This window comes from Callorhinchus milii, unplaced genomic scaffold, assembly GCF_018977255.1.
Source record: "Callorhinchus milii isolate IMCB2004 unplaced genomic scaffold, IMCB_Cmil_1.0 Scaffold2, whole genome shotgun sequence".
NCBI classification, from domain to species: domain Eukaryota; kingdom Metazoa; phylum Chordata; class Chondrichthyes; order Chimaeriformes; family Callorhinchidae; genus Callorhinchus; species Callorhinchus milii.
Genome location: NW_024704743.1, coordinates 72,079,566 through 72,106,344, shown reverse-complemented (window position 1 = coordinate 72,106,344; position 26,779 = coordinate 72,079,566). Strand labels below are relative to the sequence as shown.

General features: G+C 43.6%; 2 protein-coding genes across 6 annotated transcripts in view; one reads left to right on the top strand and one right to left on the bottom strand.

Moving 5' to 3' along the window:
- Positions 1 to 1,278, bottom strand: part of krit1 (KRIT1 ankyrin repeat containing) — a 30,306-nt gene extending 29,028 nt beyond the window's left edge. The window contains 1 exon segment of the mRNA XM_007897546.2: positions 1,057 to 1,278. Coding sequence (XP_007895737.2) covers positions 1,057 to 1,120 — 64 coding nt within the window. The 5' untranslated portion in view covers positions 1,121 to 1,278.
- Positions 1,279 to 1,489: 211 nt separating this feature from the next.
- Positions 1,490 to 26,779, top strand: part of ankib1a (ankyrin repeat and IBR domain containing 1a) — a 58,738-nt gene continuing 33,448 nt past the window's right edge. For 3 of the 5 annotated variants that reach the window (XM_007897549.2, XM_007897551.2, XM_007897547.2), the window contains exons 1-5: positions 1,490 to 1,565; positions 12,848 to 12,959; positions 15,926 to 16,187; positions 25,304 to 25,604; positions 26,320 to 26,502. In XM_007897549.2, coding sequence (XP_007895740.1) covers positions 16,000 to 16,187; positions 25,304 to 25,604; positions 26,320 to 26,502 — 672 coding nt within the window. In that variant the 5' untranslated portion in view covers positions 1,490 to 1,565; positions 12,848 to 12,959; positions 15,926 to 15,999. Of the gene's footprint in view, positions 1,566 to 2,869; positions 3,290 to 12,847; positions 12,960 to 15,925; positions 16,188 to 25,303; positions 25,605 to 26,319; positions 26,503 to 26,779 lie in introns of those variants that run through there. The other 2 variants (XM_007897548.2, XM_007897552.2) reach the window with 2 other exon arrangements.

The window sequence follows — 26,779 nt, the reverse complement described above, 5'->3', positions numbered from 1 at the left end:
TGGCCTTGACCCCCCCACACCAAACACCTTGGCCTTGACCCCCCCACACCAAACACCTTGGCCTTGACCCCCCACACCAAACACCTTGGCCTTGACCCCCCCCACACCAAACACCTTGGCCTTGACCCCCCCCCCACACCAAACACCTTGGCCTTGACCCCCCCACACCAAACACCTTGGCCTTGACCCCCCACACCAAACACCTTGGCCTTGCCCCCCCACACCAAACACCTTGGCCTTGACCCCCCCACACCAAACACCTTGGCCTTGACCCCCCCCACACCAAACACCTTGGCCTTGACCCCCCCACACCAAACACCTTGGCCTTGACCCCCCCCCACACCAAACACCTTGGCCTTGACCCCCCCACACCAAACACCTTGGCCTTGACCCCCACACCAAACACCTTGGCCTTGACCCCCCACACCAAACACCTTGGCCTTGACCCCACACACCAAACACCTTGGCCTTGACCCCCCACACCAAACACCTTGGCCTTGACCCCCCCACACCAAACACCTTGGCCTTGACCCCCCACACCAAACACCTTGGCCTTGACCCCCCACACCAAACACCTTGGCCTTGACCCCCCACACCAAACACCTTGGCCTTGACCCCCCACACCAAACACCTTGGCCTTGACCCCACACACCAAACACCTTGGCCTTGACCCCACACACCAAACACCTTGGCCTTGACCCCCACACCAAACACCTTGGCCTTGACCCCCCACACCAAACACCTTGGCCTTGACCCCCCACACCAAACACCTTGGCCTTGACCCCACACACCAAACACCTTGGCCTTGACCCCACACACCAAACACCTTGGCCTTGGCCCCCCTTTCCCCTTTGCTCCTCTCCCTCTCTCGCCCCCCCCTCCCTCCAGCGCCCCCCCCTCCCAGCGCCTCCCAGCGCCCCCCCTCCCAGCGCCCCCCCCTCCCAGCGCCTCCCAGCGCCCCCCCCTCCCAGCGCCCCCCTCCTCCTCCTCTCTCTCTCTCTCTCCTCCAGACCCTTCTCTTTCTCTCTGTCCGTCGCCCAGTGTTGGGTTCCTCACCTCCTGTCAGTCCACCACTCCCTCTGTGTGTGTGTGTGTCAGACACTCCTGCCTCCGGCGCCATACATCGTCGTTGTTTTTTTTCTCGCGAATTTTTGCCCTGAAATGAATTGGGTCCTTTTACTTTTGCACTTCCTTTAAAACTAAACTAACGTCAAGAGGCCGTCACCGCCCGCCCGCCAAGTGCAGACAGGAGCAATGCGCATGCGCCAATAGGAGGGGCGGGGGCGGGCCCGGTGCGCACGCGCCATCTGAACCCCCTCTCTCTCTCGCCCCTTATTGGCGCATGCGTATTGCTCCTGTATGCCGTTTGCTTGTGGGGTCTGGCGGTTGATGACGGCCACCCGCGCATGCGCCGCTGTCAGAGCTGGGTTTCCCTGTCGAAGAGCAGTTGTGACCCCTCCCCCTCCCCCACCGCCACAGAGGAGAGGGAGTGTTTCCGGGTCAGACTCTCGGGCTTTTGTTTTCACGCAGTCACTGCTGTGGAGGAGACCGGGCGGCGCTCACAGGTAACCGCTCCCCCGCGGCCTCGCCCCTTCTGTCACTCCAGCGGATATTGTTAGACTGATCACCTCCTTACCCTCTCCCCCCCCTCCCCCCGGGACACAGCCAGCGAGCGCCCGCTGTGTTGCTGAGACCGGCGGCTCGGGCGAGAGACGGAGCTCAGCGCGGGGTGGGTCTGGTGCCCAGACTGAAGGCATCCGGCGCGGGGAGGGGGGGGGGAGACAACAGGGCCGGGGGGGCAACGAGGGCTCGGGGGACGACGACGACAACAAAGACTCGGGTGGGGGGACGGGACGTCAACGAGGGGTGGGGGTGGGGGGGGGACAACGAGGGGTGGGGGTGGGGGGGGACAACGAGGGGTGGGGGTGGGGGGGACAACGAGGGGGGGGGGGGGGGGGGACAACGAGGGGTGGGGGTGGGGGGGGGACAACGAGGGGTGGGGGTGGGGGGGACAACGAGGGGTGGGGGGGGACAACGAGGGGTGGGGGGGACAACGAGGGGTGGGGGGGGACAACGAGGGGTGGGGGGGGGACAACGAGGGGTGGGGGGGGGACAACGAGGGGTGGGGGGGGGGACAACGAGGGGTGGGGGGGGGACAACGAGGGGTGGGGGGGGACAACGAGGGGTGGGGGGGGGACAACGAGGGCCGGGGGGGGGGAGGGCAAGAGCTGGAGGTGTCCGGGAGAAAGGATGCCGAGGGGAGAGAGCGAGTGCCCCGGGAGCGATGCTGTGAGCAGAGCAATGCCCGGGGGGGGTGGGGGGGGAGGTGGGGATGGAGGGAAGACGTGTTCAACGGCGTTTTGTTTGTAAGAGAGGTCGGGGCTGCGGTTACCGTCGGCGCTGAGAGGGTCTGATTCCGGCCTCAGCTGCACTGACTTCCCCGGAGCAGTTTCTTTGTTATCGGGAACTGCTGCTAATTAATTGCTCGGAGAAAGAAAACTGGGAGCATTTTTTTTTATAAGGGAAAAACTCCCCGTAACTCTTACCCCCCCCTCCCCCCCACAATCCCCCCTCCCCTCCCCCCCACACTCCCCCTCCCCTCCCCCCCACACTCCCCCCTCCCCCTCCACACTCCCCCCTCCCCCTCCACACTCCCCCTCCCCTCCCCCCCATCTACACTCCCCCCTCCCCCCCATCTACACTCCCCCCTCCCCCCCATCTACACTCCCCCCTCCCCCTCCCCCCTCCCCCTCCCCCCCACACTCCCCCCTCCCCCCCACACTCCCCCCTCCCCTCCCCTCCACACTCCCCCCTCAGCTCATGTCCCTTTTGTTCCGACTCGTGCACTTTGCTGTTATTCCAGCGTTGTAAAGTCGTTCTTTGATCCGTATTTATTGGTGAGACCGAGTTGGATGGCCTTTCCCTCCCCGCCCCGCATTGGGGGCGGACTGTGAAGTGCATCAGAGAGGGTTTTGTTATTGTTCTGGAGTCGAGTGAAATTGGACAGACTGCGAGACCTGACATGTTGGGTATTTTGCTTTCGCAGTCCTGTTTCCTCATGTGGCTCACCCAGTGACTCAATGCACAGTTCAGTCTCACTCCGGCACTGTACATGCAAATTGAACTCTTCCGCTGTACTCCAAAGAGGGCAAATGTCTGCGTACTTAACATTTATTTGTGGTCTTACTGGGTCCTGTGTGAAATGCTAACTTGAATTGGAATTTGAAGCCGAGCAGCTGAAGCCTACCCATAGCTTAATCGCTACAGTCTTTGAACGCCCAATTTTAAGGTGAGTATCATATTTGGGTTTCATAAAACAAGTGCAGCCTTTTATCAGTTCGGAGGTTGACCTTGACTCGTTTGTGTACTGTTTTAACCATTGGGGTGAAGCGTTTTGGAGAAGGTTGTACAGTATATTGGTTGTATACAACAACAACAAAATTACATTTGTATAGCGCTTTTGATGTCGGGAGGACGTCCCAAGGTGCTGGACAGTCAGTGTTTCGGACCCAAGCTGGGGATCAGAATTGGGTAGGGTGGAGGGCAGGGGGTGGGGGGGGAGGAGGGTGACCGAAGGCACTGTTGAAGATGAATGTGTTGACATGGGTCTTGAAGGTGGCAGGGGAGAGGCGAAGAGACTGTGGGAAGGAGTTCCAGAGGGTGGGAGCAGAGTGGCAGAAGGTCTGCCTGCCAGTGGTGGGGTGGGCGAGGCAAGGAACGTGAAGCAGGCCGGAGAGCGGAGAGCGGGGCAGATTGGTAGGATTTAGAAGGTCGTAGAGGTGGGGAGGGAGGGGTGGAGCAAGGCCATGGAGGGCTTTGAAGGTGAGGACCAGGATCTTGAACTGCATCCGCTGTGTGATGGGAAGCCAGTGGAGTTGGGTGAGGTTGGGGGTGATAGGGTCACGGAGCCTAGTGCAGAAGAGGACATGGGCTGCAGAGTTCTGGATGATCTGCAGCCTATGAAGGGAGGAGTTGGGGGGGCTGACAAGCAGGGAGTTTGTGTAGTCAAGCCTGGATGTTATGAATCCATGTCTGAGGGTCTTGGTGGCCTGAGGCAGAGCAGGACGTGGCATGGTTGTGGGCTAGGAAGAATAGTTGAGGGTCAAACAAGATGCCAAGGTACCGGACTGGCTTAGCATACCTATTGTTTTACACTGGAAAATTGTGTGTTTAGAAATTGTAACTAAATTACTAAATTATCATTAATAATGAATAAATGTTATTTGCATGTTCATAACGTTAAACCTTTGTCTGCCAGCTAATTCAAGGAATTTTTTTTTCATTGGGCCAACTGCTTTTTGCATGTTCAACTCCTGGGCGTCAATGCTAAAAATAGCATTGTAGCCATAGTTACTCGGACACCAGGAATGACCAGTTAACAAGAATGAAGCATTGTTTTGTTCTCGTCACCACTTATGTCTCTGGTTCTGATTCCCTCAACCTTTATCGGGTTGAACCAAGCCAGATAATGTGCAAGCTTGGTATTCTGCTGAACCCCAAGATAGATACCAGATCCCTTACCTTTCCTTTTCCACCTCAGGAACATTGCCTGCTTCTACCCTTACCTCAATCCCTGTACTGCGTAGTTGTTAGAGCACTCACCTCGCAAGTGAGAGGACCTGAGTTTGATTCCCGGGCAGGGCCTAAACTTTGGGCAAGTTTCCTTACTCAACACACATCTGTTTACCCAACAATAAGTGGGAATCCGGTTGTTAGTCGATTAGCAGATTGCTTTTCTGGGCATAATAATCTCTTCCAAATATAATAATAATTTGGTCACTCAACTGTTTGTGGGACACTGCTGTGTGCAGTTGGCTGGCGTGTTTCACCCACAAAATATACAGTCAGTTCACTTTACAGTATATTCTATGAAGCGTCTTTGAGACTCCTCAAAGCTCTTTACAGAATATACTGTAAAGTATAGTGACTGTATATTTTATGGGTGAAACGCGGTAGCCAATTGCGCACAGCAGTGTCCCACAAACGGTCATGGACCGAGTGACCAATTTATTATTATTTTAGTGATGATATCTTTGATCTTATTTTTACTCAATCCTATGTTAGCTTTTAAAAGTCGCTATCAAAAAGTACCAGGTCCTGCCCACTGGCAATCATTTCTCTTGTCCTTTGACAAAGCCATATCTTGAAACCTGTGAATCTTCTGGAACATTCTTATTCTTGATGTTTCAGTTGATATATTGAGACAGCTGATGTCTTTGAATGATACAATCATAGAAATTCTTTTGCATACAGAGGGCCGTTAGACCCATCATACCTGCTCTGTCTCTCTGTAAGATCTATGTTTAATTCCACTCCCCTGAGTTTTTCCCTATAGCCCTTTTTCCTTTTTAGAATCTTGTCTAATTCCTTTTCAAGTTATTATTTAAAAGCTGTGAAAATCCTTTACTCCATTTTGTATGAATAAAGGTCTTTGGTCCCAAGGTTATCCCTTCTATTTTTTCTAAACACGTATTTTACTGAATTTGTTCCAGTCCACATTTTCTCCTTGGAAATTTGCACATGTTCATTCCATCCCTAAGAAAGTAAATCCTTGCTCATTCTTCAAGCGATTGGTCTTGCCTCTACTCTACTGGTGTGGAAACAGCTGTCAACTCAAATTCAACCTCTTGTTGCATGGACTGGATGGGAGGAGAGAGTGAGAAAGAGTCTTCCCAGGATCTTGTTTTTTCTTTTTCTTCTGTGGGATATCAAAAAAGATGGGGGAAGGAGAAAGAGAATAGTGGATAGCTCCAGTGGACAAAACTAGCACAGCGAGGTCAAGTGGCCTCTTTCTGTGTTGTAAGTCCTGTAGCTCAGTGGTTGGAGCACTCGCTTTGCAAGTGAGAGACCTGAGTTCAATTCCAGGCAGAGGGCGAAACCTTGGGCAAGTTTCCTTACTCCACACAGAGCCTAATAATAATCCCTCCAAAAAAACAAAACAATAATAAATTGGTCATTTTCAATCTGTGACTGTTTGTGGGACATTGCTGTGCGCAATTGGCTGCCGCGTTCGCCCACAAATATGCAGTCAATTCACTTTACAGTATATTCTGTGAAGCGCTTTGGGATGTCTAGAAGACGTGAAAAGGGCTATATCAAATGCAAGGATTATTATTATCATAAGTATTCCTGACTCCTTCACTCATCAAACCCTATCCATTCTTTTGCAAAAAATATATTCATCTACTTCCTTCAACTTTCATGCCTTTAGTGAGCACAGCATTTACTCCAATTGCAAGTCAACACCAATCACTAAGTTGTGGATGTCTCCATGCTTTTTTTTTGAGCCATTTCATCATAGTTTCTTCATGTCTTCAAGTCTAAACTAACAGCTGCTTCCTCTTTTAGCTCCTCCTGTAATCTATTTGTATTGTAGTATCTTAATCTCAAAATTCAAATTGACATCAACTGCTATTTTTAACTGGATACAGAAAGTAAACTTCTAACAATGTAGTGGAACCCTATTATAACTATCATTATAATGAGTTAGCTTATTTTCGTACCTAAAAATCCCAAATCCATACATCATGCCCTCCAAATCCATCATTGTACTTCAAATTGTGCTCGAAATCCCGTTGGGCGCATTTCAAAACACATCATCGCACTTAGAATTTCTTTGTTGCAGAATACACCATTGCAGCAACTGGATTTGAATGTAATATTATTTAAGAGCAATGCTCGCCATGGTGCTGGCTAGCTTTACTATGAACATGTCCAGGGATGCCACTAGGCATTATCAGTGATTTTATGATGTGCAAGTGCTTGCTTGTGACTGCTCGATTGTTTCCTCTTATCGCTAGAGAAAAGACATTAAGGGGGGACATAATAGAACTGTTTAAAATTATAGAGGAGTTTAATAAGGTTAACATAAATAGGCTGATTCCATTGGTTAGTCTGTAACCATGTGTATAAATACCAGCACAGACTGGTTGAGCACAGTAACCTATTTCTACACCATACATTTGTAAATATCTTCATAAATAAGGTAAGATAATTTATGGTAGAGAGGCATGCCCATGTTAGGAGGCACCCAGATAGAATAGATTGACATTACCTCATTTGTATGCGATGCATGCCAAAAGGATGCTTAATTGGTGCAAAATTATCACTTGATATTTGGGGCTTTAAGAATGTGAGCAATTAAGATATTTGTATTAGTACAGTTCAATCCATTTTGAGCAAATTAAATATGTCGAACCTCCAGCACTCTTGCTTTGTTTCTTGGTTTTAACAATTAGGAAAAAAGTGCATATTTATTAATTGTAGTTGTGACTTGATTGTCACACATGTGGTTGCATGCACAGTCTTGTTGATAGCTGTACCAAAAGAGGCCCAGAGACAACTTGCAATGAGACTTAAAGCCACAAAGGTTTTTTCTGCAGTGATGTTATCATTGGGATCTGCCTAAACTATGCAAAGGGGTTATCAAAGTCTTTTTTATTAAAAAAAAGCTTAAGCCAAAATCTTTCTGACGTGAAACGTTAATTGTTGCCTTCCCATAAGATGAATATCTCAAAGCACTTACAGTAATACTCTAATTATTAATACTTTCTAATTAGTAATACTTTCTTATTAATTTTATTTGACTACTCTTAAGGTTCAGCATCTTGGGATGTTCTCTCGATCTGAAAGGCGCTATGCAAATGTAATTTTGTTGTTTTGTTGTTCAGTTTAGACATGCACAAGAATCTAGTCCAATTTTTCAGAATACAATATAACATTTATATAAAAAATATAATTTTTTTACATATGTAAAAGGAAGCATCATTACAAGCCAGATAGTCAGTTGTAACTGTTCTCTCTGTATTCACATTATGGGTGGGAAAATAAACTGTTTGTGTAGCCTTTGGTAGTTCAGTCAATTGCTTTGTGCGTAGTGCATTTTGAGTAAGAAGTCTTCTTGTAATCTTTGTGACATCACTGTTTACATCTAATTCTGTAATGATGTGAATGATGTATTGTGTGAAGTGGTCTTCTTGATAATTCACCCTCTCAAATGTCATCTATCTGATGCACTCCAGAATGATGGAGTGATAAATTCAAAATATACAATTTGTGCTGTTAAGAATAGACAGCTCTTTTGAAGTAAATAGCTGGTTGCTTCTTGATGCCGGGGCCCAATAAATGGGCCGAATGTGTCACTCAGGATAGCGTTGAGTTGATTAAGAGTGGACCTGATAGAGTTGTTCAAGATTAAGAAAGGGTTCGATAAGGTGAATGTTAATGGGCTCTTTCCAATTGTTGAGTCCATAACTAGTGGTCATAAATATCGGAAGCTAAGAGTAGATCTCATAGGAAGTTTAAGAGGAACTTTGTGCAGCGAGAGTGGTATGAGAATGTGAAACTCACTGCTACAAGCTGTGGTTGAAGCATATAGCCTTAATGTATTCAATAGAAAGCTTCATACGTACACGGGGGAGAAGGGAATAAAGGGTTATAGGCTGGGCCAATAAAAAAAAGTGCGGACATATTTGAAAAAGAAAATTGCGGAGCGCTTTACACATCTTGCGGGAAATCGCGGCTGGCTTTCTTGTGGAGAAATTGCGGGGTTGATTGGTGCTATTAAGGTACATTTTACTGCTACATTTTTTCACTTTATCGATTTACAAACTAAACATAAGAAAATAACACAGATTGTTGCAAAAAAAAACTATTGATTACTCCTTTAACAAAAACTGAGTGGCCTTTTTGGGGGGGATGGGGGGACACCAGTGAGGCTACAGGAGCTCACCACCTCCTGCCTCAGGGCCTGCACTACACAGAGGCACCGAGAGAGCCACGCGCTCACAGGCACCGAGAGAGCCACGCGCTCACAGGCACCGAGAGAGCCACGCGCTCACAGGCACCGAGAGAGCCACGCGCTCACAGGCACCGAGAGAGCCACGCGCTCAGAGGCACCGAGAGAGCCACGCGCTCACAGGCACCGAGAGAGCCACGCGCTCAGAGGCACCGAGAGAGCCACGCGCTCAGAGGCACCGAGAGAGCCACGCGCTCAGAGGCACCGAGAGAGCCACGCGCTCACAGGCACCGAGAGAGCCACGCGCTCAGAGGCACCGAGAGAGCCACGCGCTCAGAGGCACCGAGAGAGCCACGCGCTCAGAGGCACCGAGAGAGACACAAGAACATTCAGACACAAAGAGACATATGCACACAAGACAGAGAGACACACATTCATACAGAGATATTCATAAATACACACATATAGAAGAGGCAGGCAGACTCACATGGAGCCACGCACACAGGCATTCACAACAGTGGGGCCTCAGAACGTAGCCCATTTGGCGCTTGCGCCACATTGCGCGTGCGCGGCCAGAAGCTGCTCTGCCTACAGTGATGTCAGGTAAAGAGAACAGCATCCCATGGGCCAGAAACTACACTTATGGAAAGGTGCAGTCGCACTTTTCTATTGGCCCAGGTTATAGGTAAGGGGAATACAACAACAGAAACAAATTACATTTGTATAGCACTTTTCACTGTGGGAGGGGTCTGGTCTTTTATAAACCCTGGGGTGGACTAGATGGGCCAAAGGTCTGTTTCCATATCACTCTATAACTATATAATGTGTGAATGAGAAAAGACTACTTAGTCTATCAATTCTACTCAATTCATAGAAAATGTAAATCCTACACCATTCTGGACAGTGCTGCTCCATGACCAGACACCATGTGTACCCACCAATGCTGTTTGGGGGAACGTTATTCTGATGATTGATGCCGTTTGGGACATTACTGTACACAATTGTAGAATATAGTCACTATACTTCGCAGCAGATCTTGATTGAGATTCCAGAATTTTGGAATCCGTCTGCACTGTTTAACTCTGGTCTGCTTCCCTCAACCCTCCACAAGACCCAGCACAACAGAAATCAAACTTGTGGAGTAGTTGCTCATCTCAGTTTGAAGCCGTCCTTATAACCTCAAGAACTATTTAGGACTAAATGCTCATTAATTTTTTGAAAAGGTTCATTGATGTAACAAAGAAATAATCATTCATATTGGGATCTGTTTTTAATATCTACAATGTGTTCTTTTTTTGTGGGGGTGGGGGCTCTATAATTTTAACCTCTGTCTTTCAGTCTTATGTTTGTTGTTTAAATATCCTTTGATAAGAACATAAGAAATGCTGGACGAGAAAAGACCAAGGTCCATCTGGTTCGCCATCCACTCTTTCTTAGTGGTTGCATACACACATGTCCCAAACTACCTATCTACTATATCCCATAATGTTATTTCCTAAAAGAAAACTATCTGTGTTTGAAAGAATCAACACTTCCTGCTTCAACCGTCTCCCTAGGGAGCTTGTTCCACGGTTCACTGTTCGCTCACTGAAATAGTGTTTGAGTAGATTCGTTCTGAGTTTACCCCCTTCAATCGTAGGCTTTGTCCTCTGGTTTTAGTATTCTGGACAAGTTGAAACAGCCCGTCATGATCTATACTGTCTAACCCCTTTAGAATCTTAAAGGCAGCAATCATGATTTGATGTACATCCAAGCAGGTTATTTAAACAACAAATACAAGAATAAAAGACAGAAGGTTACAATTACTCAACATTTGAAAGTACTAGTCACACTCGGCCCTCGCAGACAGTTTGTTTTTGGGATCAAAATATTTGATTTATTTTCTTAAATAAATACCACAACCTTAAAATAGTGGATACATTCTTGTTTTTGTGTTTATCCTTTGTTATCCAAAAGAGGTTGGTCAAGCGGCTACTCTTGTGCTCATTATTATCTCATTTGCTTTTAAATCAGGCAGTTGCCCAATTTCATAGAATTATCCAGAACAGAAGGAGGCCATTCAGCCCATCGTGTCTGTGCGGCTCTTTGAAAACAGCTATCCAATTCAATCCCAGTCCCCCGCTCTCTCCCCATAGCCCTGCAAACTTGTCCTCCCCAAATAATTATCCACTTCTCTTAAAAGTTGTTATCGAATCGGCTTCCACCCCCCTTTCAGGCAATGCATTCCAGATTCCAACAACTCGCTGTGTGAAAAAACTTCTCCCCTGTTTCTTTTAACAACTATTTTAAATCGGTGTCCTTGGGTTACCGACCCACCCACCAGTGGAAATAGTTTCTCCTTATTCACCCTATCGAATCCCCTCATAATTTTGAAAACTTCTATTACGTCTCCACTTAATCTTCTCTGCCCCAAGGAGAATAATCCTAGCTTCCCTAGCCTCTCCTGATAACTGAAGTCCCTCATTCCTGATACCATCCTGGTAAATCTCCTTTGCGCCCTCTCCACTGCCTTGACATCCTTCCCAAAGTGTGGGGCCCAGAACTGATCACGTACTCGAGCTGAGACCTAACCAGTGTTTTATAAAGGTTCATCATAACTTCCTGACTTTTGTATTCAATGCCCCTATTTATAAAGCCTAGTGTCCGGTATGTTTTTTAACAGCTTTATCTACCCGTCCTGCCACCTTCAAAAAATTTACTTATATGGACCCCAGGTCTCTCTGTTCCTTCACCCCCTTTGTACCATCAGCTTATATTGCTCTCATTCTTCCTCCCATCACTTTGCATTTCTTCGTGGGCTTCTATTTTGCTTACAAGTCTCTTATGTGGCACTTTATCAAACAATTCGTAAACTTTGTATGAACCTTTTTACCTCCATTCAGTTAGCTTAGGTTTTCAATTTTCATATCCAGTTTTTAGTCCCTCACTTGCTGTATAATTACTAAACCAATTTTAGATTGTGATTGCTTTTTATTTTGTGGGCCAATAAAACTCCAAACATCTAGTAGTAATATCACTATTCATAAGTGCTCTCTTCTAGGTAGCAGATTGTTGGGTTCTGTAATGTTTGTCTTAACAATATTTACATTAGCTATTTCCCCCTTGGGTGTATGTTTAATACTCATAAATAGTGATATTACTACCAGATGTTTGGAGTATTACACTTTTATGGAAATTAAATCTATTGGGAATGTTTTAAATGGGTTTTGAAGCTCTGGTTGGGAAGGCAATCTATGGTTGATATTAGATTAATGTGAGTGGTCTTCTTTCTATAGTACAATCTCTCAAGCTTTCAGGCATTTTGCTCCCGCTCTCTGAATCCTCATCCCAAAGTTCCTCTTTCCCGACTCGGAAAAAAAATGTATTCAGTTAAATAACAAAAATCTAAATTTCCATCATACTGCAAAAATGTTTGCCAAATATCTCCTGCTGTGAAATGTTTTCTCTATGGCGTACATTTTTCTCAGCCTCTGTTTTTCCTAGAATATAGTTATTGGTACTGTGGGAATGTTTTTTCAGTTGTTTTATATAATGCACTTTACAAAATGGACTAAAGCTATTGTAACCTAATGCTGGCAATTAATATGGGGAAAGCATTCCAGGCATTCAAAAGCAGGGAACGTTTACAGCAAAGAAGGGTGCCATTTCTGTGCTGGTGCTTTTCTCTCCCACTGGAGTATCTACTCTTAACCCTATTCCCCTGCTCTTTCCCCATACCCTTTAATGGTTATCCAATTCCCTTTTAAAATTTTCAATGGACTTAAATAATATTTGTGGTAATACATTTTCATGTAACTATCTACTCTATGTTTAAAAAAAACTTTTTTTCTTTACTGACTTTGATTAGTATGAATAGTCTCAAATAGTTTATTTAACCCATTAAAACCAAACAGAATTTTGAAAACCTATAAGTCCATCCAATTAATAACCCTTTTTACTCCAGAAAAAAATATTTCCAACCTTCAAGTTTTTTTCATACAACTAAACTCATATTCCCGTTATCGAACTGAATCTTTTTCGATAGCATTGCAATATTTTTCATCTGCTGTAGTGTCCAGTGTGAAAGGACACATTTAACAAATTATATAGTTGATCTTTTTTCTTTTTAAGGTCTGCTACCTCCATTACCATAGATCCTTCAGCTAGAAGGGCAGGACGATCTGGACCACAGACTTCCAACAGCTGCTGTCAATGCTGCCCTATACCCAGACACTGACCGAAGGTGGGTGCTTGTGAGGTGGTATAGTTTCTGCTAGTTTTCATTTTCTCTGCAGCTGTCTTGTTCAGAATTTCAGAGAACTGTCGGCCGAAAGATGTGTGTTCATAGTTGAAATTTCTGTACAGCTTCTATTTACCTCAAATGGCTTGATATACTAATCCTTGCATTTGATATAGACTTAAGACGTTGGAGCAGGAGTAGGCCATTCGTCCCCTCGAGCCTGGCCCACCATTTAATAAGATCATGGCTGATTTTTTTAACCTAATTCCATTTACCTGCGCTATCCCCATATCCTTTAATCCCTCTATCCTTTAGAAATCCAACAACCTCAGTCTTGAATATGTTCAATGACTGAGCTTCCACAGCCTTCTGAGGTGGAGAATTCCACAAATTCATTACCCTCTGAGTGAAAAAATGTTTCCTCAATTCAGTTCGGAAAGGCTGACCCTTAATCTTGAGACTGTGACCCCTAGTTTTAGATTCTCCAACTGGGGAAACAGTCTCACGGCATCTACCTGTCAAGACCCTTAAGAATCTTATATGTTTCTATAAGATCACCTCTAATTCTTCTGTATTCTAGAGAATATAGGCCTAGTTTACTCAACCTATCCTCATAGGTCAACCCCCTCATCCCAAGAACCAACCTAGTGAATCTACGCTGCAAATACAGAACTTGCTTGTCACATCATCAAAATGCCTAAGTGCTTCATAGGATTTTATTCCCAGTCTGACTCAGTTGGTAGCCCCTGAGTTAGAAGGTTGGGGGTTCAAGTCCCATTTTAGGAGTTTGAACTTAGTCTAGGCTTCTACTAAAATACAGTACTCGGATGTTCTGCATATGAGATGTTAAACCGAGGTCCCACCCGTCTGTTCAAGTGGACATTAAAGATCTGCACTATTTGAAAAGAGAAGGGAACTTCTCCTAGTATCCTGGCCTAGATGGATGTTTATGGGACGTTGCTGGATGCAAATTGGCTGCTGGGTTTAGCTACAAATAGTCACTATATTTCATAGTAACAATCCTATGAAGCATTTTCAGAAGTCTCAGCAATGTGAAAATGGGCTTTATGAAATGCAAGGATGATTATTTTATGACTGTACTAAAGTGTGTATTTGTGGGCAAAAGCAGCTGCCAATTTGTGCACAGCAGTGCCCTACAAACCATGAAGTGAATGACCAACTTTTCCCTCAGTTTATGATAATTTAATTCTTAATCTGTAACATAGTATGCAGAACAGGAGTTGAATACTCCTGTGTACTGTATATTGGAAGCTTATGTTCTACAGAACTTAATCGTTTCACCTGCTCGTCGGGAGATTGATGTTAGTGTTGGGAAGTAGATCACCTGCCTCTCTTTGGGCTCCCAGGTTCAAAGCATTCTGGTAAGTTAGTGCCTTTACATGTAGAATAAAGAATTTCTACTCCACTCAGCTATTTACTGAGTCAATGCTACAGTATTTTGTGTTTTCCATACTAGCTATGGGGCACTTGTTAGATTCCCAAATTTTTTAGAAGCAGAATTGATGTGGCCAAACAGATTTGGAAGGTAACCATAGACCATTAGTTTATATCCATCAGCAGTGATGGAATACTGCTAAGAAACCATAATAAGGGATAACATTAGCAACTGGTTGTGGGCTAAACAGGAATACTCAACATGAATTTCTAAAGGCAGGTCTGTGCCTGATCAATGTATCTGAACGTTTTAAAAAAAACTTACTGAGCATTTAGGTTGTCAGTCTGGTTCAGTTGGTAGCACTCTTGCCTCTAATCAGAAGTTTGTAGGTTTAAACCCCACATCAGGACTAGGAATTAATGTAATCTAGGGTAACACTAATGGAGTATGTGGGGTAATATATTTCATGGCCGTTTCTGGACATTGTGGTAAAAATTGGCTGCTGAATTTGTCCACAAAGTGCACTTTAGAGTATATCCTTCTGTGAAGCACGTACCTCTCATTGTGAAAGGTGTTCTGCCAAATGTAAGTATTATATAGGTGTACATACATAGAGTATTCAAAACACATTTTGTTTGATGTTATGTAAAAGACCTCACAAAGATTAAGGACTTTGGTATTAGCGGCAAAATGGGGACATGGATAGAGGGTTCATTGCATAATTGAGGAGAAGAAATAAATGGATTATTTTCAAATTGGTGATATCTGATGGCGTACACTTTGGATCTATGCTGTTCCTCTTATGTTCTCCAAATCTGTAAATAATTCCAACATCATGAGAGGAAATAGTACTGTATATTAGGATTTGGAAACAATAGCAAATTTAGAGGCATGACAAATTAGAGATATTTAGTTTCATCAGAGGTGATTGTGCTGAGGAGCAACTTGTGCAGAATTATCCAAGACATAGTAGTAACTGTTTGGACTTGAGCAATGTAAAGAAATCTAGCTAGCTAGTGAAAGTACCAGCAGTTTGCCACAACAAATGGGGAACACTGCAACTAAATGTGTTTCTCACTTAATTCAGCCTAAAAATGCACCTGGGAAAACGGTCATATCTCAATATTGTCTTTACTTTTATAACCTTAATGCAAAGGGAAACTAGAGAACAAAGATAACAGATGAACATTTAAAACCGGCGAGAGGGTGTGAGGATTCATTTTGTTCAAAGTTGAATGTTTTTTGCAGGATTAAATTTCTACAATAGCTGATCTTGGTTTAAAACTACAGTAATAGCTATTTTGTTTGAAGAAACAAATCAGAGTTAAAAAGAGTGTTCGAGGGATATGTAGGGGCTTGTTAAGCTTTTATATCTGCATTTTGATTGCATAAGGAATGTGCAAGGAAGTGTCTGAAATGGTCCTTTGAATGGAAATGAATCATACTTATGTAGTTGCTTCAGTTGATTAAACAATTGGGCAGTCATGGGAAATAACTCGAAATACTGTATCACAAAGAAAATGTTCCTTGCTGGAGTACATCTGTTTTCAATCTTTTTTTTTCCCCCCCCAAGAATGTGAAGCATGCAGTTGGAGATCAGCACATCAAGTGGCTGAAGGTGAAAGTGCCAACAATTTGCAATAAAAAATGGGGAACACCGCAACTAAATTTCGCAAGGCACTCATAAATGGTGATGAATCCTTGGCCTACCAGCTGTACGAAAGCAATCCTCAATTCAAAGAATCTTTAGATCCAAATACCTCTTATGGGGAGCCATATCAACATAACACTCCCCTTCACTATGCTGCCAGATATGCTATGAGCAAATTGCTGCGGTGAGTATTGAATTTGGATTGTCTGGTGTGTAGTTTAAAAAGTTTATGAATTACTGGTAGTTTTCAGTATGATGGAAATCTTTTTGTGGATATGAACTTTACAATTACGAAAGTTAAATTTGTGCAGGTGCGAATAAAAAGGGCTGTGCTCAAAATGCATGTAGTCTACTAATAGTGCTGCACTACAAAGATTAAGTTCATGTCCAGTTGCGCTACTCTGTGTGAAGAGTACTATACAAATGCAAGTTGTTGTTTACACAAGTGTTTATGTGGATTGAATTTGTACACTGGGATTAAATTAGTTAATCGAAACTGACTTTTTGATGAATGAAAAACGTCAGCCGTCACTGAGTGGTTTTACAGAGGGGCAGCAAGGGGGAGAAGATGTAATACAGCTTTCTAAAATCATAAAGAGAAACAATTTCCATTGATGGACTCTACATAAAATGTGTTTCCAGGTACCTCCAACCCCCAGTTTTAAACACTGAAACTGTAAGAAACAATGACCTTAATACAGTACATTGTCCACCCACTATGTCTTTGTGCCTAATTGTCCCTTTTTAACAGAATTTTGTAAAGTTCCAGTCATGAGATCCATTTGCTGGAAAAAGATCCTGTACAGATTTTTTTTTAAAAATGTTATTTTTATAGTGCCTTGAGTCAGGGTGCTCCAACCTGTTGGCTGCCTTGAGCCGGATCCCAATTTGAGAAAAGTCTGTAGGCCGCGTAAGCAATCATAGAAACGTACAGCACAAAAAGAGGTCATTTGGCCCATCAAGTCTGTGCCGGCTCTTTTCAAAGAGCAATGTAATATCAATCCCACTCCCCAGCCTTTTCCCCATAACCCTGCAAACCCGTCCTTCTCAAATACTCGTCCACCGCGTTTTTAAAAGTTGTTATCGGATCAGCCTCGACCACCCTTTCAAGCAATGTGTTCCAGATTCTAACAACTCGCTGCGTGAAAAAAATTCTTCTCACTTCTCCTCGGCTTCTTTTAGAAACTATTTTAAATCTGTGACCTCGAGTCACCAACACACCCACCACTGGAAACAGTTTTTCCCTTTCTAACCTATCAAATCCCCTCATGATTTTGAAGACCTCTATTAGGTCTCCTCGTAACCTTCTCTGCTCCAATGAGAATAATCCTCACCTCTCTAGTCTTTCCTCATAATCAAGGTCCCTCATTCCTGGTACGATTCTTGTAAATATGGTTTGTATTTCGTGTTTCCCTTCCAGAATTTTGTGTTTCCCTTCCAGAAACATAACAATATTTACATAGCACCCTTTTCATATTATAATAATAATCCTTGCGTTTAATATAGCACCTCTTCTAGATGTCTCAAAACGCTTCACAGAATATACTGTAAAGTGACTTGACTGTATTTTGTGGGCGAAACGAACTACTGAGTGGTTGGAAGGACATCTAGACTGTCGGCTGGGCACCTGAGCTGGGGGTGGGAGCTGAGAGAGGTGAGATGGGGAGGAGAAAAGATGACCAAAAGAGTGGTCAAAGATTTAGGTCTTAATGTGCCTTGAAAGAGGGGAGGGAGGGAGTCAGTCAGAGGGACTCCAGGATGGAACTCCAGAGAGCGGGGGTAAAATGGCAATAGTGGGGCAAGTGGGTGGTGGGCATAGCAAACTGATGTTTGCTCTGCAAAGGGAATGGCCGGGTCAGGAAGTCGCCGAGGAAGGATGGGGAAGGAGGTGGAATGAAGGACATAGATTGGTTTCTCACAGTGGAAAGAGGGAGGTTTCAGTGAGGAAACTGTAGAACATGTCACTTGGTGTCTGTCCTTGCCTCGTGGCAGCCGAGGGAAGCTACGATCGTCTGTCCTGATAGCAAACCACGAAACGCTGCCTTCAATTCTGGTATTATTTTCACTCTCTGCGCTGCATCAAAACAACAACTTGGATTTATATAGCACCCTTCACGCTGAACGGCGTCTCAGAGCGCTTTACAGTTTAGGGTCTCGGGACTGAGCCAGGGGGAGGGGGAGGAAGGTGACTAAAGGCGCGGTCGAAAAGAAAGGTCTTCAGCAGAGATCTGAAAATGGGAAGGGAGGGAGTGAGACGAAGGGAGTGAGGAAGGCAGTTCCAGAGCCTCGGGGCATAGTAGCTGAAGGTACAGCCGCCGAGGGTGGAGCGGAGGACTCGGGGGACGAGAAGGAGGCCAGACCCGGAGGAACGAAGGCAACGGGCACTGTTTTGAGGAGAGAGGAGGTCAGAGAGGTAGGGGGATGCAGAGGAGTGCAAGGACTTGAATATAAGGGTAGGGGTCTTGAAATCGATCCTCCTAACCGCCGGCTCCTGCCGCTGCCCTGGGAACACGTTCACCAGGAAGGGAGGTGGCAGAAGTTGGAATGTTGGAAATGATCTTGGGCCGGGAAAAAAATCACCCGCCAGGCTGGATACAGCACTTTATAGTAAATGCTGTCAAATGTGCGGCCTGTTTTTATAGACAAATACAGCAGCCATTTCGCTCACAGCAAGGTCACCCAAACAGGCATGAAGTGAATGAACAATTTATTGGGAGAATTATTGACCAGACTCCATGAGAAAGACCTCTATTTTTACATAATGTCATGAAATCTTTAACCTGAAAAGGCAGACTGGACCTTGGATAAAAGTCTCATTCTGATGGCACCATACATTTGCCGATCGCTTTTCACTGTAAAATATTTTCATAAGCAAAATAGTTTGCTTTAATGGCCTATACATAGTATCAATCATGATCATAACAATTTAATTTATGAACATTTATTTTACTTTTGGCTTTGTGCATGTAACATTATGGGTTATGCAACCTTTTGTCCGCTAAGTTCTACATTTCATGGTGTTATTAAAGTATAATTTGTTTAGGTTAGAGCTTAATGGAGCATACATGTTTCTTTAAAATCTTGTTGAAATAAATTGTTTTGTTCCCTTCAGCAGCTGATTTTAAATCCTTCCTGTTTGAGTCGAGCTGTGCATGAGAACATAGCCAGAAAAGATCACTGGGATCCATCTGGCTAGCTCCAAAGTAACAAAAGTAAAATAATAAATAATTCAACAATTCTCTTATACCCTCAATTCTTCTATATCATTTCCTCTCCAATTCAGAAATGCAATTTGACACCACTACTTTTCAGGGTAGTGTATTCGCCACTGTATAAAATAATTAAATTTGAACTGTAAAATAATTTATCTTCCCTCTTTTGAATTTGCATCCAAGTTCCCTAGATTTTTTTTGACATTGGTGAAATGTATAATTAGGATTGAGTTCATGTTATTACCATTTAGGATCTTGAATACCCTCATTAACATGTCCCCTTAGCGTCTTCAGTGCGAACATTCCCGAGTTCCATAACCTCTCATAATACAGATGTCTAATTGCATCTATCAGTTCAATTGCACTTCACTGTACTCCCTCCTAAGCCAATATATCACAGCTGTAATATGGCAGCTAGAATTGTGTACAGTAATCTAGATAAGGTTAGACTTGTGCTCTTTACAATTTTAATACCAATTTTCGTGTTTTGTTGACAATCACATCAGCTCTATATCCATAGCTTTTCTTTTGTTTTACTATCATTGTCCCCTATGCTAATGCTTTGAGTGATCTGTCAATTAGTACCACCCCAGTCCCTCTCTTCTCATGTTCTGTAAGCTAATGCAGTTTATTTTCCCTTTTATTCTCCTTTCCCTAGCTATGATTCTGCAATTCTCTACCTTAAATAACATTCACCACTTGGCAGTCCAAAGCACAAATCTATCCCTTCTTATTTGGGCAGTTTGTTCCCTATATACAAATAAGGGAGCATTGCATTGTCAGATGTGCAGTCCAATGAATGGGTCATTAAAGCAAGGTCCTGTCTGCTTGTTCAAGTACACATTAAAGTTCCCATGGCACTATTTGAAAAGAAAAGGAAGTTTCTCCTGGTGTCGTGGGCAACATCACTCAGATAAAATTGGTCATTCACTTCATGCCTGATGTGAGACATAGCAGCCAATTTGCATGCAGCAGTGTTAATCTACCAAAATACATTTTATTTAGTAAATCTTGCGATGGGCTTTGAGACATTTTGATGATGAAATAAGGCGTATATCATATCTAAGGATTATTATTGTTGACTTCCAAGCTAGCTTTTTTTGTACCATTCAAGAGATGAGACGAGTCATCCCACTCAGCTCCTGTTAACCCTGCAAGCCAAACACCTAATGGGTAGGGTAGTCCTAGCTGGACAAGCAGCGAGAAAACTTGCTGGACAGCAGTACCAATGACAAGCTTTGCAGTTTTAGTTGGTTAGACTCCAGCAGTACCCCAATGAACACTCTGGTGTCCCCAAGCCTTGGTTCTTGCCAACGTGCGCCTGATACTTTCCAGAATTAGGTAAGCGGGTTGCATCCCTCTAGGGAGAGAGTGCCTATTCCATTCCAACAATGTGTCTCTGGGATTTCCAAGTGTAGGTGGGATGCATGGAAATCTCATCTTGGTTTGTAGACTCTTAAGCATTATGATAGGTTTCTGCATGTGTCAGAAACTAGGCTGATCAGAAAAAGAGAGGAAAATTCCCTTAAATGTGCCCAGTTCTTTTATCTCTGATTCTGCTAAAGACCTTCAAGGCAAGTCTTTGATGATAGCCTTTGAACTATAATGTGCAAGTTGAATTCTTACAAGGTGTATTGAATTTTTATTCTTCTACATTCAATATACACAGATATAATTTTCTAAAATAAGTTATATCAGAAATAAAGTTTTTGGGGTCTTGAAATTGTCATCATAATCAGACTTTTGACAATTAATATTCTGTTCAATTATTGCCCTTTCACATTTATTCATATCAGTGATATCAAGCACCCCTTCAATCCACTATCTCCAATAGGGTCTTTTAATTAATCCTGATAAACACACCTACTTTGTATTTGTATCATCAACTGTCTCCACTGATCAGTGCGCCTGTAATGAAGAAATAATTTAGGATTGCACGAAAGAAAGGGAAAGGTTGGGATGTTTTTACACCAAGGATTATTAGAATGTGAAATATCTTGCTACAAATGGCTGCTGAAACTAACTCCATAAATAAATGCATATTAAAAGAAATTGCATAAGTTCTTCAGGTAATAATAATATAATAATCCTTGCATTTGATATAGCGCTTTTCACGTCTTCTAGACTTCTCAAAGCGCTTCATAGACTATGCTGTAAAGTGAATTGACTGTATATTTGTGGGCGAAACGCAGTATCCAATTGCACACAGCAGTGTCCCACAAACAGTCGTGGATTGAAAATGACCAAATTATTATTATTGTTTTTGTTTTGGAGGGATTATTATTAGGCGTGTGGAGTAAGGAAACTTGCCCAAGGTAACGTACTAAAGATTGTGGATAAGAGCAAGGGTACTGGATAAGATTGGAGAGGTTCAATGGGGGAGCAAGCATGAGTTAAGGAAGGCTTCTATGATTTAAAACAGACGGAGAGGCCAGGGATGTTGTGTGACAGAAAGATTTGGTGCTGGTTAAAGTACCGTTAACTAGGTATTGAGAATTTGAATTGCAAATTTTCAGTGGAAACATTTTAAAATTTGACATTGGTTTCTAAGATTTCAATTAATCATTGTACTGTGCTTTTACAATCGTCACATTAAGAATAAAAGCTCTTCAGTTATTTTGGTTTAAAACACTCAGTAATTGCTGCTTTTGTGGTATTTCAGCAAGCAGCAGCTGGTGATCTGACCTTATGGGTTTTTTAACATGATTCATGCCAGCAGCTCAAGGCAACTATCTAATCAGTAGGCAATATTAACTTTGCAGCTAATTTTTCATGTGAAATGAGGATGAAAACAACTGAATGCCTGCAACTCTGCACTTTTTTTTGACTTAAAATCCCTCATTACAATGAGGGATGTTATTGTTGCTGGGTAAAAGAAAATCCTCCACCCACTCTGAATACCCTCAAGTCAGCTTTAACACTCATTAAATCCACAGTAAAACTCATGTGTTTATACCCAGTCTTAGAAGAGTGCTGGCCATCCCAACGTTCAATAATATCAAACCTGGCGCTGCAGTTGATCCCTGTTTGCCTTCAAAATCCATCTAGCTTTTTCCCAAATTTGCTGATTCTATCCACCCCCACTGTCTCCACAGGCAGTCTGTTCAATATGTTTGCCAAAACATTAGAACATAAATTCCTCTATGTTCAGTTTATATTCAGGATATTGTGACCATTGCCGGGAAATCCATTGAACGGTTCTTCACAGTGCTTAAAAGACAACTGAGCACACAAAAGTAGCTATAACTGGCACAGGAAGCCTTCCATTAGCTGGCACTATCCAATTTGGAGGTGGGGGAGAAGTGGGGTTTCCTTTGAGCTGAGTTAGCTCCAAGGTGACATACTTGGCAACATAATGTTGAAATTGAATCAACCCTCATTGTTGGTCCCAGTTGTCTGGTTCCTGAGCCAGGCAAGTCTGCAATGATCACAGATAAGCCAATTGGCTGGATGACACAAATTGGAGGAATAGATTGGTTGATAACTGGCATAGGGATTTTTCCCACTTGGTTCCTATAATCCTTGCGAGCCAAAACCTTACTGAGTGTGGTCCTCGCTGTGGTAAGCAGCAGAAAGCTTGCCAGACCCCAGCCTGATCCTAACATACTCTCTGGGGTACCCATGCCTTGGGAATCTAATCTATATCCACTCATAGATGGTGGAAAGCATGTTTTTGCTCAGCACAATGGCATTCCTTATTAAAATCAGGTGCTTTAAGGCAAATTGGCAAAATATGCTTATTGGCTTGACTATTCCAAACATATTGCCTACTGGAGTACAGGAGCCGGTGGTTGGGAGGATGCAGCATGGAGAGTGAAAATAATACCAGCTGTTGCTGCAGTCTGTCAGGAAGGCAAACGCGTCTCTTACCAACCGTGTCCTTAGCAACCACCGTCTCTTACCGCTGCAGATAGTGATTGCCGCGTGGCTGATTGCGAGAGGAAGGAGGAGAGATGAGGGGGAGAGAGTATATGTGTGTGTGTGTGTGTGTGTGTGTGTGAAAGAGAGGTAAGAAAAGAGAGACAGAGAGGGGATAGATTGAGAGAGGGAGAGCAGAGAGAGATTGAGAGAGTTTGAGGGGGAGGAGCGAGAGAGCATGAGGGAGGGAATAATGTAAGGGAGAGAGGGAGAGAAAGAAACTGAGAGGAAGATTGAGATAGTTTGAGAGGGTATAGAGAGAGTGTGTGGGATTGAGAGAGTGATTGAGAGGGAAGTGGAGTGTGAGAGGTTGGAGAGGGTGAGAGAAGGGGAATTAGAGAGAGTTATTGAGAGAGAGGGTGTGCGTGAGAGGGAGAAGAGAAGACATGAGGGAGAAGGAGAGAAACAAAAAGAGTGAGGGAACAGAGAGAGAAAGAATTGAGGGCAGTGTTTCATGGTTCATTGTCAGGACAGATGATCGGAGCTTCCCTTGGCCTACCTCTGTCACCTCACAACCTGGCCATTCCCTTTGAGAGCAAACACCAGCTTGCTACATGTTCCCCCCCCACCTCATCTGCCCCACAATCGCCATTTTGCCCCCGCGCTCTGTAATTCCATTCCTAGAGTCCCTCCACCTCTCTCCCCTCTTTCAAGGCATGTCACGACCTAATTATTTTTGGCCACGCTTCCAGTCATCTTTTCCCCTCCCCATCCCACCTCTCTCAGCTCCCACCCTGGTTGGATCATCCTGATCTAGAACAATGCGGCCCGTGTCCTTTCCTGCACCAACCTCAGTGACCTTATCACTCCCATCCTCTCTTGCCTTCACTGGCTCCCTAACCCACAGTGGATCGAATTCAAGATCTTGTCCATGCATTCAAATCTCTATAGCCTTGTTCCACACTACCTCTGCAACCTGACTACTCGTCCTTTCAGTGAACACTTCTGAACTGCTTCATTTTACTGCCAAATTCACCACTCTATTGGTGGGTAAGATTTCAGCCATTCTGCCTGCTGTGTAGAACTCTGTTCCAGAGTCCCTTCTCCGTGTCTCATTTCCCAGCCATTTGAGTACACAGCCAGTTGTATAAACCACTTTAAGACTTTTTCCCAATGTAAAAGGTGCTATGCAAATGTACATTTTTTAAAAATGTGTTTATATTCTATTGCAATACTATCTGGAACTAGGCAAGCAGGATGTGTGCCTCCATGGAAAAAGTGGGTATTCCAGAAATGGAAATTTCCATGCTTAAGTGGCATCCATACGTGGAACTCTGCTGGTTTGAATTCTTAAGCACAGTGATTGGTTTCCATATGTGTCAGACATCTCAACTAGCTGACCAAAATTTTTTGTTCCAGTATATAATGGACATATAAATTATGAAATACCTTTCTTTAATTGATTTTAATTTGACTCCATTATTTAGTTGGTAACTGATTCCTTTTCTTATTTCTTAATGCAATGACTTGTAAATTGATTGTTAATCATGTTTTTGTGGCTAGCATAATAATTGGGTTACAAATGTACTTATTATTTTCTTAAACAGTTCTTTGTAGAAGCATTTATGCAGAGGAGCCTGTCCTGTCACAAAACAACAGCTAATGATGTGCTTTTCGAATAGAGAGGCAGGCAGACCTGATGAGCTGAATGACCTCCTATTCTTCCTGTATTCCAATATTCTTCAGGGGAATATTTTGTTATTCATTATACAAGTGGCATGTGATACAAGTTTGAACTCCAATCATCATGTGTTATTCTAACATTTCAGCTTTTTTGTTTACCAAATGCTTATCCAAAACATTCACCTTTTGATATATGGAAATAGTCTTTGGTGAAGATTGCACAACCTGCACAGAATCTCAGCGAGAGACCTGCACAGAATTAAATGAAGTAACTGAGAAACAAAGTTTTTTTTTAATACTAATTCAATAACCAGGAATATTGTTTAAACTTTAGTGAGGTAAAATTGACTCTCCGAGGCTAGTTGGAAATTTGACTTTTCTAGCTTTGGAACGCATTATATAATCATAAGACTTACTGTATATTGTATTGCTTAATGCAAAATGTGTTGAGTGAAATAGTTTAACTTAATAGCACAAGATAAGAGATCTCATCTTTGAGATGGTCATTTGCTTTACATCTGAAATATATTCTCTTCTACCCAAACAGAATCTTCCTTTTTAATAAAGATGGAAATCCCAATAAGCGGAATGTGCACAATGAGACTGCTTTGCACTTATTATGTATGGGACCACAAATCATGCTGCCTGAAGCATCCCTGCAGCCCCGGCTCTCACGACCCGGTGAAGATGATGGGAAGAGAGCTGAATGTCTGCAGATGATTCTGAAGTGGAAAGGTGCGAGGCTGGACCAAGGCGAGTTCGAGAAAGCCGATAGTAATGCCACTGATAACAAAATGAATACACCTTTGCACTATGCTGCTGCCTCAGGGATGAAAACCTGTGTAGAGGTAATTATTGCCTTTGGCTTCTTTGTGCTTTTAGATATTTGTCCAGTCTGGATGCTAATACTCTTCGAATTCAAGATCCTCATCCTCACCTACAAGGCCATTCACGGCCTTGCTCCCTCCTACCTCTCCGACCTACTATTCCGCTACTTACCTGCCCGTAGCCTCCGTTCCTCTGGCTCCGGTCTGCTCCACATCCCCCGCCCCAACCGCCCTACCATCGGTGGCCGGGCCTTCAGCCCCGAGGCTCTGGAACTCTATCCCCCAGTGCCTTCGCCGCCTCCTCCCTTTCCTCCTTCAAGGCCGGTCTCAAGACCTTTCTCTTTGACCGTGCCTTCAGCTCCCCTCTCGACTCTCTACCCTCTCCTCGCTCCCTCCCTTCCCTCCCCTCACCCTGACCATTTCCCCCCTGCTCGGGTCCTGACCCTACTGTCCAGCCCCTTTGTGACGTCATCCCGATGTGAAAGGTGCTCTATAAATGGAATGTTGTTGTTGTATATGTAGTAAATAAAGTGGATCGATATCAAGGAGGTAAATTTCAGGTGGACAAGAAATTAAACAGATAAGCCCATTTCCAAGATCCAAGATGGTATTTGATTTTCTGCATATCCCTGTCCCCGTAAACTCTGGAAAGTCTGCTGTGTTAGTTTTTTTATCTCTATTAGTTGCACCTATTAGGGTTTGATTGATGGATTTAACTACTACTTCTTGGTTGCAGATGTTAGTTAGGTACGATGCAGACCTGTTTGCAGAAAATGAAACTCGGGATACTCCATGCGATTGTGCTGAGAAGCAACATCATAAGGATCTTGCTCTCAATCTTGAATCACGAATGGTATTTTCTCGAGATCCAGAAGCTGAGGAAGTAGAAGCAGAGTATGCAGCTTTGGACAGAAAAGAGGTAATGGATTTTTTTATTTTACATTTTCTGGTTGAATTTATAGAATGAATGGACTCCACATTAGCAAATATTTTAAGTGTTCCTTGTTGAAACAAAAGCTAGGTTTGTGTCTAACGTCTTACAGTCGAGAAAGCTGGCGTTCGCTAGAATCAATCATAATAGAACATTTTTCTATATTTAGAAATGCTTTAAAATTCTTCCCAAAGCATTTTGAACAATTTTAGCTTAAAATCCTTCCGGAACATCGCCAGACTACGGCACTACCTCACCCCTCACG